Raw genomic sequence first — 13,206 nt, 5'->3', positions numbered from 1 at the left:
CAGTCTCCTCCGCTGTCTAGAGTATCCGGTAAGCGCAGAGTCAATTGCAATAGAAATATTGCATTTGGAATTTCCTCTTGCATTGGTAACAAACACAGACGTTTTATAGTTCATCGGTTTACTGGTGGTAGTCTGACTGTTATCTCATTCATCTTATGGCTTGTTTTTCTTCTGTTTTCTCTTATCTCAACAATTAGTTGGCTTTAAGAGGAAAGTGAGATATGTTCCTGTTCATGCTGCTGATGGTAAGTTATAGTTAGATGTATACTTATATTTTATTTTTTGGTGGGGCATAGTTAATACACCTCTGTCTACCACATTATCACTACCTCAAAGTTGTAAAGAATAAAGTAAGAGAACGATTTATGAATCTCTGATGTTCCATTGTCTCTTTCTACTTGCTGTTTACCTTTGGGTAAAATGACAGTCTTAGATGTGGCTTTGAGCTGTTCTAATTAATGATACTGCAATCGTTAGTGCTAGAAAAGGATTTTGTGTTGTCAAATACAGCAGGATCAAACGGGTTAACATGGATGGAAAATAGCAGGTTTCTAGAGTGTCCTCTCTAGAAAGAGAGGAAAGTCCCCTAGGGAGCGATGAACTTAACGGCACTCAAAGGCCATGAGTATGGCACAGAAAACTGTCGCTAAGTTTCATGACAGTATTCTTGTAAGGTGTGAAAAAATCACCGGAGGTACACGGGTTAGTAGAATGGCCTGTGGTCAGCGGGTATTTTGCATTATCTTCCTTTGGGGGATCTATTTTACAGTGCTGGGTGTCTGAATGGTTGTTGTTTCCCCCCCCCTTTAACAGACTTAAAGAAGAAGCTTCAGGACTCCAGGAGGCTGCTGAGGAAGCGGTAAGGCTCCATAAGGAAGGCCGTGGTTACACTTCCTACATGTTGCTTGATGATAGGGGACAGCTTCATAGATCTTCAAGGCAACGCTTCTTGTTTCCAAAGTTGTTGTGAGACTCAATATGGAGAGACATAACAGAACGGTTTGCCACTGTCTGTGAGGCTGAGATAATCTCAGGGTACCAGCTTCGTTTTGAGGTGTATGGTCCTTTGCACCACAAGATTATGAGTTTGAAGATCTGTTTCTCTGCTCCCCTGTTTTTAGCTCACAAGTAACTTCCTGGCTAAGTGACAAGCCTTCACATAATGATCTTTCTGGCTAATCAGGGACTGAGCCCTGGCTCCCAGGCCAACTGCACAAACTGCCACGTGCACATTGCAGAAATCCCTTCGCTTCCCAGGTGGGAACCTCCAAACGTTGCCTAATGGGAATGATCTCTGGCCTGTACAAAATCCTGAACTGTGCTGAGAAATTACTTGGGAGAGCGCACGTTGGCCTGGGCCAAACTGTGCCAGTGACTCTGCTGATAATTTAACAGCGTGGAAAAATTTGTACACTGAAAGGGTTATTAAGCATTGGAACAGGCTGCCAGGGAAGTGGCCGAGTCGCCATCCCTGGAGGTATTTAAAAGACGGGCAGACGTGGTGCTGAGGGACATGGGTTAGCGATGGTTTTTGTCAGAGTTAGGTTGATGGTTGGACTCGATCTGAAAGGTCCCTTCCAACCTAGGCGATTCTGTGATTCTATGACAACTGTGTTACAGTCTTGCCTTACGTGGCCCAGGGCAAAACTGTTTCCTGGCAGCATGTACTTTGTAGTATAGATGCAGAAAACCTGTTCTGTGGAAGAGTCCTACTCTTTATTGTCTACATCTACAGGGCCAAGTGAACTACAGAAATGATGGAGAGAGATATGAGAGGATTAATTATAGAAAAATGAGACATCTTGTTCTCTGTCCAAATGTCTAGATTTTTTTTTTCCTCTGGTTCTAAGGGCCCCAGCACCAAAACCAAAACCCTTGGACAAAGAAGCAGTCTGGCAACTGTTGCTGCATGCAGACAGGAGAGATTATGAGAAAATCTGTTTGAAATATGGAATTGTTGACTTCCGTGGGATGCTGAGAAGGCTGCAGGAGATAAGGAAGGACACAGAGAGTGAACAAGGAGAGGTAAAAAAAATTGAAACCACTGAAAGTGCTGATTTTGAACAGACTGCAGAATTCTACAGTTCCTCAGTAGCTTCTGAAAACAGGCTAAACCTTCCTAAATTGCTTTGTAGGTGAAAATTTTATTGTATGGCAGAGAACGGTTTGTGACAGTGTTTTAAAGAAGTCCTCCTACTTCTGTACACATGCAGATGAAAGTGCTATTGACTGTTTTGAAGTTCACTTCGTGAATTTTAGGAGATACAGACCTTAGGATAACCCTTTTATTAAGCCACATGGCTAAATTCTTTATTCAGTTGCCTCTGATGAGAACTTGGACCCCAAATTGGAAAGGTGTATGCCTGAGAGTCAAAACTGGCCTTCACATACAGGGGCATGTGGAAACCTGGACAGCTTGTGGTTGCATAGTGTGTGAATGACGTAAAATATAATTTGCCTGCAGGAGGAAACTGTGGAACCTTAGAGATGCTTCTTCTAGACATAGAGGTAGCTCTTTTCTATGCAGATAAAAACTAGATTCCACATCAGTTCAACAGCTTAAGAACTTCTGTCATGGCAGCCTTATCATTTACTACGTTGTTTCTTTGCAGTTTATAAACAGTGTTAAAAACTTTGAACACATCAAAGTCAACAAGGAGGGAAAAGCTACATTCTCTCTGGAGATGGACCTGAAAAGCAGTAAAAGCAAAGTTCATCTGCTTAAGGTGAGGGGGCGAGATGAGCTGGTTGGCTCACGGTAGCGGCTGAAGGCTTCTACATAAAATGCTTGATCTGCTGGGTGGTGCCTGAGAGCAAATAAGCTTCTGAAGGTTGTCTGTCCATTGGAGAATCCTTGATCAGTTAGGGAGAAGCGTTGGCGTGGGAGTCCAGGTAGTCTTTGGCGTTGAATATCACTTGGGATTTGTAGTACAGGGGAAGTGGTCAGTTACTGACATCCTTTTGACTTCAGGAGTTCTTCCAGTAAGAAGAAATTCTAACACTGTCTTTCAGGCTGCAGAAATTGTGCAATCTCATATAAGAAAAAGAGATTGATTTTATTCACTTTCTCAAGTGTGTTATTCCACTATAATTCACTTCCATGAAAAAAGATCTCAAGGAAGTAAACCATCCCATCTAGTTCTGTAGTTATTCTGACGTGATGCCCAGGTGGTCAGTGCTGTAGATGTTTTTCTGGAAAGTACATTTCAAACTGTGGTTAGAGGCTTTAATGCAGGGGAAATTCATTAAAGAGGAGGTCGGACTAACTCTATGAACTTCTGAATCAAATGCATGACATGAAGTCCATGCAGCTGCCACGTGGAGACGGTAACCCAGGGGTATTACAGGGAGGACAGCGGTGAGCTTGCCTGCTTATCCATCTATGGGGATGCTAAAATCTAAGCAAAGGAAGCGCTTAGTGACCGTGTATTGGTTAAGCTTCAAAACCTTATGTGAGCCAGCAGAGCACTATTGTTTTGCCTAGTTTGAGAGCCTGATGCAGTTCTGTGCAGCACTTGCTGCACGTAGCACTGTTGCCTGTGTGTCACATAAGCCGTGAGCCCTGTCCGCTTTCAGCTGTCCTCTGTAAGTAGCAGTACAGACTTCTCTGTTGTTGCTCATTTATATCAATAGGCGTTCGTAGCACAAATTTGTCCTGATTTGTTTGAAATACCTTGCACTGGTTGTGCATTGCCTTTAAGAGCATGTTCTCTCTCTTCCTAGGATGGTGTGAGGCTCAGATATGGAATGGGGGATGGATACAGAAAGCACGACCTGAGGCGAATTGGCAAGAAGTACAATTTCATTATCAACGACGTGCAGCCAGAAGATGCAGGCTTGTATCAAGTCAGAGTGGAGGACGTACCTGTTTTCTCAACTGAACTGGAAGCTGAAGGTAAGGAGTTGAGTTAGATGCGTGTGATGTGCAACTGTAACAAGAAATTATTTTTTGCTGGAAAAATTTATCTAGGAACATATGCAAAGCTCAGCAGTAAAATCCGATAACTACAGAAAACTCTTTTTGTGTTGCCAAATAAGAGCTCCTTATATGACACAGGTGAAAAAGAGCGGGAGGGTGATTAAGTGATAGGGGTGTTGCATTTGTATTCCAAAGGACTAGGATCAAGTACCAGTTTCGCTCTGACTGACGGATGCCAGTGAGCAAATTCCTTAACTTACCGTTAAGTTGCTACAGTTTCCTTTTGTATGCTCAGAATAATAACTACCAACTCGATACAAGTATCATGCTGCTGAAATACGTTAATGACTACAAATTATCGGCACATCACAGTGATGTGTGGTATAAATGTCTCAGAAGATAACAGAGGCAAAAATCTACTTTTCTGCTTTTCTGTCCTGTAGAATTGGGCCCAGGAGCACATCTCAGTTTTACCTTTTTCTGCTTAGACCAATGCTTACAGGCATGGCAAGTTCCTGTCTTTTTTTCTTCCTTCAGCTGCAACAAGTTTTTCTTCGAAGACAGAAATAGCTCTCTGTTTCCTTTCTATAGCTTTTGATTTTTCCATTGCAGCCATCCCTGTGAGATTTGAGCGGCCACTCAGTGACATGCGTTGTCCTGAGGATGAAGATGCTGTCTTTGAGTGTATCCTGCGCACGCCCTGCTACGATGCTGTGTGGCTACACAAAACCCACGTCCTCGAGGCAAGTGAGAAGCACCAGATCTCCGTAACACCCGACGGGCTGAACCATCAGCTCATTATCAAAAACGTTGCGCCCTCTGACAACGGCATGTACACGCTCGACACTGGACTCTGCTCCTCAAATGCCTGGCTTATCGTAGAGTGTAAGTGACATAATACAATTCCCATGGTCTTAGCTTGAGGTGTGTTAACGCAATAATACTTGTCTCACTGCCTGATTGCTCATTGAGATGATTCTATGCTGAGAAATGAATTGCAGAGCCTCTAGTTCTTAAATTAGAGTTGGGAAAATGAAGGTCTGGTTATGTTCTCTTTCCTGTACAGATGAGACAGTTTTTTCCCTTTTCATTAGTCCTGACAAATCCTATTGGCTTGTGTACTCTACAGCTACGATGAAGTAGCATGTTCTCCATCAGTTAACGAAAAATACTCCATATCTCAACATGTGTTTTGATGAAACTGTCACTGTGTGAACGCAGTACAGCATACAGGGGGTGAAGGAGCTTTAAGCCCTATCAATTCTATACTATCAATACTATTCCATACTATCTTGCTAGGTACTATTTTTCTTTACAAATTAGAAGATAAACATGTTAGAAGAAGCTCAAAGGAAGACGGGAAGATGGGAAACACTCTTTTCAGGGCAGGCAAATTAATAGTTAGCTGGCTCCTATTTTTTTGCTTCTGAAAGGTGGTTGCTTTGGTTTCTTTTGAGAGTCTGCTGCAGCAAAAGGTGGTCTCTCTCATAAAGGCTTTTTGATGACCTTTCAGAAACGGTGCAGGTTGAGTATGACATACAGAGAAACTGCCCACTGAGTTCCTAGAGCTGTTAATGCTGCACAGAAATGATATCTAGCCTGGAAATCCAGACAGTGCGTGACCTGCTAGCTCCACTGTTTATCTCGGAAATGCCTGAATTGGGGATTAACGCAAAGAAGTGAAATCTTTAGTCTTGAGGTTGGCCATCTCTCAAATGCCAGGATGCCAAACGTGCAAGCTGCCTCGGTAGCAGTGAGATCCTAAGTCAAGGGTGGGAACTGATGGCTGCTCTGTGCGTGGGATATTCTGTAACTCCTCCAGGGCTAAATACAGTCCCCAGTCCCAACTACAATCTAAGCCCCTCTAAATTAGACATATCACGCGGGAAATTTGCATTGTTTTTCTGCTTTTTTAGTTTTGTTTGCTTGGTTGGTTTTTTAATAAGCATGTTTCCATTAAAAATAATTGTCTTTTTAACTAAGAAATGTAAAATTATATCTGAAAGTGACCCTGAAAAAATTCAGGATTTGAACTGAATTTAAATTTATTTAAATATATTATGTTTCTGTGTCCTAGAATGAAATTGTAACAAATGCTAACATATTTTCTTTGGTTGTTGATGTAGTACACAACATATTGATTTTCTGTTCTTTTTTTTTCTCTCTTCCTGTAAATTATATCTCCTTCAATCAAACAATGCATCTTCAATACAGATGCCAAAGGAAAGAGGAGACAGGATGAAGGAGGTGAAAGAGAGAAATTTAAGTGGCAAAAAGAAACATTGCCAGATATAGATGGGGCTAAGAAACTTCGACACAGAGAGCATCTTGGTGATGAAGACCATCTTATGGACACTGGCATGGAAAATGATGGCTGGTACAGAAACGATCAAGACGGCAGTCTAGGCCACTACACTGATGATGATGGAAGCCATAGATTTTTGGGAAAAGAGAGGCTACGCAAAGTCGACAGGAATGAAAAGATGGGGCTTGGGCAGTTTTCTGGAGCAGACCTAGATGGAGAGTCAGTGGAAAATGCTGGTAGTATCTTTGGGTTTAAGGGCTTTGGAGGCAAAAGTGGATTAAAGCCTATCCATGGCAAGGATTCTATGACAGGCAGCGCAGATACTGGTGATGAATTACAAGGAGCAGGTGAAAGGTATTCTGTGGGTGGCAGAGATCATGGTATGCTGGATGCTGTTAACATTGACATGGATGATGGAGAAGGTGTGGGCTCTCAGCATGACAAGGATGGTAAATTAGGTGATACTAGTTACAGAGCTGGCGTTGGGGGTATTGGAAGATTAGGTGCTACTGATGGAAGTTCTGAGTTAGATGGACTTGATCCAGATTCAACTGGAGTGGGACATGGTAAGGGTGATCAATTCAGTAGGACTGGTCCAGGGACTGGAGCTAGAAAGAATGCTGCAGGTACAGAGACCGCGGGAAGAATGGGGTTCCCCTATGGCAGGGACGGTCTGCCGACTGAAGTCGATATGAATGGAGCAAGTTTAAACAGAGAGGGACAAATAGGGACACCCTATGGCAAGGATGGCCTGCCACTTCATGCTAGCAGTCATTTAGGTCGGTCAGGAAGGTCTGGCTTGCTGTATGGCCCAGGTGGTCTTCCAGCTGGAGATGGGGTGATAACTGGTGCAGGTGACAGTACTATAGGGGAAATGGAGGCCTTATATGGTCCAGATGGTCAGCATGTTGGAGCAGGTGGTGCTGGTGTAGCTGGTGCAGGGGGAGTTGGGTCTCCCTATGGCAAGGATGGTCTCCCAGTTGGCGGTGGCATTGGTGGTGCTGGTGTAGCTGGTGCAGGAGGAGTTGGGTCTCCCTATGGCAAGGATGGTCTCCCAGTTGGCGGTGGCATAGGTGGTGCTGGTGTAGCTGGTGCAGGAGGAGTTGGGTCTCCCTATGGCAAGGATGGTCTCCCAGTTGGCGGTGGCATTGGTGGTGCTGGTGTAGCTGGTGCAGGAGGAGTTGGGTTCCCCTATGGCAAGGATGGTCTCCCAGTTGGTGGTGGCATTGGTGGTGCTGGTGTAGCTGGTGCAGGAGGAGTTGGGTCTCCCTATGGCAAGGATGGTCTCCCAGCTGGAGCAGGCTTTGGTGGTGCTGGTGTAGCCGGTGCAGGAGGAGTTGGGTCTCCCTATGGCAAGGATGGTCTCCCAGCTGGAGCAGGCTTTGGTGGTGCTGGTGTAGCTGGTGCAGGAGGAGTTGGGGTTCCATATGGCAAGGATGGTCTCCCAGTTGGTGGTGGCGTTGGTGGTGCTGGTGTAGCTGGTGCAGGAGGAGTTGGGTCTCCCTATGGCAAGGATGGTCTCCCAGCTGGCGGTGGCTTTGGTGGTGCTGGTGTAGCTGGTGCAGGAGGAGTTGGGTCTCCCTATGGCAAGGATGGTCTCCCAGCTGGAGCAGGCTTTGGTGGTGCTGGTGTAGCTGGTGCAGGAGGAGTTGGGTCTCCCTATGGCACGGATGGTCTCCCAGCTGGCGGTGGCTTTGGTGGTGCTGGTGTAGCTGGTGCAGGAGGAGTTGGGGTTCCATATGGCAAGGATGGTCTCCCAGCTGGAGCAGGCTTTGGTGGTGCTGGTGTAGCCGGTGCAGGAGGAGTTGGGTCTCCCTATGGCAAGGATGGTCTCCCAGTTGGCGGTGGCATTGGTGGTGCTGGTGTAGCTGCTGCGGGAGGAGTTGGGTCTCCCTATGGCAAGGATGGTCTCCCAGTTGGCGGTGGCATTGGTGGTGCTGGTGTAGCTGGTGCAGGAGGAGTTGGGGTTCCATATGGCAAGGATGGTCTCCCAGCTGGAGCAGGCTTTGGTGGTGCTGGTGTAGCCGGTGCAGGAGGAGTTGGGTCTCCCTATGGCAAGGATGGTCTCCCAGTTGGCGGTAGCATTGGTGGTGCTGGTGTAGCTGGTGCAGGAGGAGTTGGGTCTCCCTATGGCAAGGATGGTCTCCCAGCTGGAGCAGGCTTTGGTGCTACTGGTGTAGCTGGTGCAGGAGGAGTTGGGTCTCCCTATGGCAAGGATGGTCTCCCAGCTGGAACAGGCTTTGGTGGTGCTGGTGTAGCTGGTGCAGGAGGAGTTGGGTCTCCCTATGGCAAGGATGGTCTCCCAGCTGGAGCAGGCTTTGGTGGTGCTGGTGTAGCTGGTGCAGGAGGAGTTGGGTCTCCCTATGGCAAGGATGGTCTCCCAGTTGGCGGTGGCATTGGTGGTGCTGGTGTAGCTGGTGCAGGAGGAGTTGGGTCTCCCTATGGCAAGGATGGTCTCCCAGCTGGAGCAGGCTTTGGTGGTGCTGGGGTAGCTGGTGCAGGAGGAGTTGGGGTTCCATATGGCAAGGATGGTCTCCCAGTTGGTGGTGGCGTTGGTGGTGCTGGTGTAGCTGGTGCAGGAGGAGTTGGGTCTCCCTATGGCAAGGATGGTCTCCCAGCTGGCGATGGCTTTGGTGGTGCTGGTGTAGCTGGTGCAGGAGGAGTTGGGTCTCCCTATGGCAAGGATGGTCTCCCAGCTGGCGGTGGCTTTGGTGGTGCTGGTGTAGCTGGTGCAGGAGGAGTTGGGTCTCCCTATGGCAAGGATGGTCTCCCAGCTGGCGGTGGCTTTGGTGGTGCTGGTGTAGCTGCTGCGGGAGGAGTAGGATCTCCCTATGGCAAGGATGGTCTCCCAGCTGGAGCAGGCTTAGGTGGTGGTGGCATTGGTGGTGCAGGAGGAGTTGGGTCTCCCTATGGCAAGGATGGTCTCCCAGCTGGGGCTGGCATTGCTGGTGTAGCTGGTGCAGGAGGAGTTGGGTCTCCCTATGGAAAGGATGGTCTTCCAGCTGGGGCTGGCATTGCTGGTGTAGCTGGTGCAGGGGGAGTTGGGTCTCCCTATGGCAAGGATGGTCTCCCAGTTGGCGGTGGCATTGGTGGTGCTGGTGTAGCTGGTGCAGGAGGAGTTGGGTCTCCCTATGGCAAGGATGGTCTCCCAGCTGGAGCAGGCTTTGGTGGTGCTGGTGTAGCTGGTGCAGGAGGAGTTGGGTCTCCCTATGGCAAGGATGGTCTCCCGGTTGGCGGTGGCATTGGTGGTGCTGGTGTAGCTGGTGCAGGAGGAGTTGGGGTTCCATATGGCAAGGATGGTCTCCCAGTTGGCGGTGGCATTGGTGGTGCTGGTGTAGCTGGTGCAGGAGGAGTTGGGGTTCCATATGGCAAGGATGGTCTCCCAGCTGGAGCAGGCTTTGGTGGTGCTGGTGTAGCTGGTGCAGGAGGAGTTGGGTCTCCCTATGGCAAGGATGGTCTCCCAGTTGGCGGTAGCATTGGTGGTGCTGGTGTAGCTGGTGCAGGAGGAGTTGGGTCTCCCTATGGCAAGGATGGTCTCCCAGTTGGTGGTGGCATTGGTGGTGCTGGTGTAGCTGGTGCAGGAGGAGTTGGGGTTCCATATGGCAAGGATGGTCTCCCAGCTGGAGCAGGCTTTGGTGGTGCTGGTGTAGCCGGTGCAGGAGGAGTTGGGTCTCCCTATGGCAAGGATGGTCTCCCAGTTGGCGGTAGCATTGGTGGTGCTGGTGTAGCTGGTGCAGGAGGAGTTGGGGTTCCATATGGCAAGGATGGTCTCCCAGCTGGAGCAGGCTTTGGTGGTGCTGGTGTAGCTGGTGCAGGAGGAGTTGGGTCTCCCTATGGCAAGGATGGTCTCCCAGTTGGCGGTAGCATTGGTGGTGCTGGTGTAGCTGGTGCAGGAGGAGTTGGGTCTCCCTATGGCAAGGATGGTCTCCCAGTTGGCGGTGGCATTGGTGGTGCTGGTGTAGCTGGTGCAGGAGGAGTTGGGGTTCCATATGGCAAGGATGGTCTCCCAGCTGGAGCAGGCTTTGGTGGTGCTGGTGTAGCTGGTGCAGGAGGAGTTGGGGTTCCATATGGCAAGGATGGTCTCCCAGCTGGAGCAGGCTTTGGTGGTGCTGGTGTAGCTGGTGCAGGAGGAGTTGGGTCTCCCTATGGCAAGGATGGTCTCCCAGCTGGAGCAGGCTTTGGTGGTGCTGGTGTAGCCGGTGCAGGAGGAGTTGGGTCTCCCTATGGCAAGGATGGTCTCCCAGCTGGAGCAGGCTTTGGTGGTGCTGGTGTAGCTGGTGCAGGAGGAGTTGGGGTTCCATATGGCACGGATGGTCTCCCAGCTGGCGGTGGCATTGGTGGTGCTGGTGTAGCTGGTGCAGGGGGAGTTGGGTCTCCCTATGGCAAGGATGGTCTCCCAGTTGGCGGTGGCATTGGTGGTGCTGGTGTAGCTGGTGCAGGAGGAGTTGGGTCTCCCTATGGGAAGGATGGTCTCCCAGTTGGCGGTGGCATTGGTGGTGCTGGTGTAGCTGGTGCAGGAGGAGTTGGGTCTCCCTATGGCAAGGATGGTCTCCCAGTTGGCGGTGGCATTGGTGGTGCTGGTGTAGCTGGTGCAGGAGGAGTTGGGTCTCCCTATGGCAAGGATGGTCTCCCAGTTGCCGGTGGCATTGGTGGTGCTGGTGTAGCTGGTGCAGGAGGAGTTGGGTCTCCCTATGGCAAGGATGGTCTCCCAGCTGGCGGTGGCTTTGGTGGTGCTGGTGTAGCTGGTGCAGGAGGAGTTGGGTCTCCCTATGGCAAGGATGGTCTCCCAGCTGGCGGTGGCTTTGGTGGTGCTGGTGTAGCTGCTGCGGGAGGAGTAGGATCTCCCTATGGCAAGGATGGTCTCCCAGCTGGAGCAGGCTTAGGTGGTGCTGGTGTAGCTGGTGCAGGAGGAGTTGGGGTTCCATATGGCAAGGATGGTCTCCCAGTTGGTGGTGGCTTTGGTGGTGCTGGTGTAGCTGGTGCAGGAGGAGTTGGGTCTCCCTATGGCAAGGATGGTCTCCCAGTTGGCGGTGACATTGGTGGTGCTGGTGTAGCTGGTGTGGGAGGAGTTGGTTCTCCCTATGGCAAGGATGGTCTCCCAGCTGGGGCTGGCATTGCTGGTGTAGCTGGTGCAGGAGGAGTTGGGTCTCCCTATGGCAAGGGTGGTCTCCCTGCTGGCGCTGGCATAGCTGGTGTAGCTGGGGCAGGGGGAGCTGGGTATCCTTATGGCAAGGATGGTCTCCCAGCTGGTGCTGATTTTGCTGGTACAGGTGGATTCAGCTCTGTATATGGCAAGGATGGTCTCCCAGTTGGTGGTGGCATTGGTGGTGCTGGTGTAGCTCTTTCGGGAGGAATTGGGTCTCCCTATGGAAAGGATGGTCTTCCAACTGGGCCTGTGGCAGGAGGTGCTCGTTTTCCTTTTGGAGCTGAAGAAGTAATGGGATCTCGCCATGGCAGGGATGCAATGCTGAGCAGAGGTCAAGGGTATAGAGGTGGAGCTGGAGGAGATGGCTTTTCCTCAGAAGGTGGTGGTGTTGGTGGCTCTGCAATTCGGGGACCTGGGTCTCCCTATGGCAAGGGCAGTGGGTCAGATGGAGCCAGGGCTGGTGCGGGTGGTGTTGGCAGGTTGGGAGGTGATGAAAGGGATTTCCATGGTAAGGAAGGTGTGGTAGGTGGACGAGGTGGTGAACGTGGTCTGGATTCACATCCTGGCAAATCTTTTATGGGAGGTGAAACTGGAAAGGGCACTGCCAGTGATTTCAGAGGATCAGGGCACAAAGGTTCATCTGCTGACAGAGATTCACTTTCAGGTCAAGGAGATGGCAGAGGGAAGGGCAGAGATTTAGGACAGTTAGGCTCCCTTCATGGCAAAAATTCTGCCTTTGAAGGGGAAGGGAGTAATTATCATAACAGAGCTGCTGATGGGAGGAATTCAGGTGGTTTTAGTCAAGGTTCATTGGATTATGGTCAGATGTCAGATCTTTATGGTGGACCTCCTTCAATAAACCAGAGAAAAGAGGAACCCGGCCTTGATATGAAAGCAAATGATTTCTTGATCAATGCAGAAAGTATTGGAAAAAGAAGACGTTATTGCCTAGATGATCTGAAAGGTATGTGTTTAATTGATGAATTCTGTATTGCTGGTCTTTCCATTTTGATACTCACAGAGAGAAATTGAATCTTAGGGTTTAGACAAATGTAGCTATATGTAGAAATTTGGTTTTGCTGAGATCCGTTCCTAATTCCACCACTGATTTGCTGTTCGACCTTACAGAATTCACTCAGATCAAACTGCCTTAAAAATCTAAATGATCTTTGTTTAAAATATCTAGAACAGGCATCATCTGTTCATTCAAATAGATTATTCAGATCCACATGGAACAGACTTCAGTTCGCAAACGTACTAGTTCCCACATATAGTTTCGAGGAATATGGCCGTGTTTCTTTGACGTTGTTCCAATTTAAACCTTGTTGTTTCACTTGATATCTTCTAACGTCTAGTGCAAATACCTGTGGTTTTCCAAGTTCTGGGAACAAATCTGTGCCTGAGTCTATTGGATTAATATGCACATTGGGCCTAATATAAAGAGCTCTTTTCTCTTGTAACATGAGAAATAATGAAGTGTATAGCAAAAGGAGAGTAACGTGTATGCAGCCGCTTGACCAACACCAGTGGCTACACTAGCAAGATGAGAACGTGGAAACTGTAGAAATGAGGAACTTCACATGTATAACCAGAGGGGAATATTCATCTAATGGACTTGCTGGCAAGTTAGAAATTATCAAGGCAACCAAAACACAACTATAAATAAGGAAGCTAAATCAACAAAACTGGAGCTAATAGGGAAGGAGGTGGGGTGTTTATTAGAGAGAGGGAATGAGGATGTTAATGGAGAAGAACTTGGGAAGGGAAAGAGGAATAAAGAGGATAGAAAATAGTGGGACTTGGGGCTGTTTATGGGAAACTGGTTGGGCAGCCTGT

At 48.8% G+C, this 13,206-nt stretch overlaps 1 protein-coding gene across 1 annotated transcript in view; it reads left to right on the top strand.

The window, feature by feature from the left end:
• Positions 1 to 13,206, top strand: part of IGFN1 (immunoglobulin like and fibronectin type III domain containing 1) — a 41,025-nt gene that overhangs the window by 14,525 nt on the left and 13,294 nt on the right. The window contains exons 7-13 of the mRNA XM_063356549.1: positions 198 to 245; positions 814 to 859; positions 1,851 to 2,025; positions 2,613 to 2,726; positions 3,724 to 3,895; positions 4,532 to 4,804; positions 6,134 to 12,334. Coding sequence (XP_063212619.1) covers positions 198 to 245; positions 814 to 859; positions 1,851 to 2,025; positions 2,613 to 2,726; positions 3,724 to 3,895; positions 4,532 to 4,804; positions 6,134 to 12,334 — 7,029 coding nt within the window. The remainder of the gene's footprint in view (positions 1 to 197; positions 246 to 813; positions 860 to 1,850; positions 2,026 to 2,612; positions 2,727 to 3,723; positions 3,896 to 4,531; positions 4,805 to 6,133; positions 12,335 to 13,206) is intronic.

The sequence above is a fragment of the Chroicocephalus ridibundus genome, chromosome 20, assembly GCF_963924245.1.
Source record: "Chroicocephalus ridibundus chromosome 20, bChrRid1.1, whole genome shotgun sequence".
In the NCBI taxonomy this organism is placed as follows: Eukaryota; Metazoa; Chordata; class Aves; order Charadriiformes; family Laridae; genus Chroicocephalus; species Chroicocephalus ridibundus.
The sequence above is the reverse complement of the archived record's forward strand: the minus strand, read 5'-3'. Positions and strand labels throughout refer to the sequence as shown.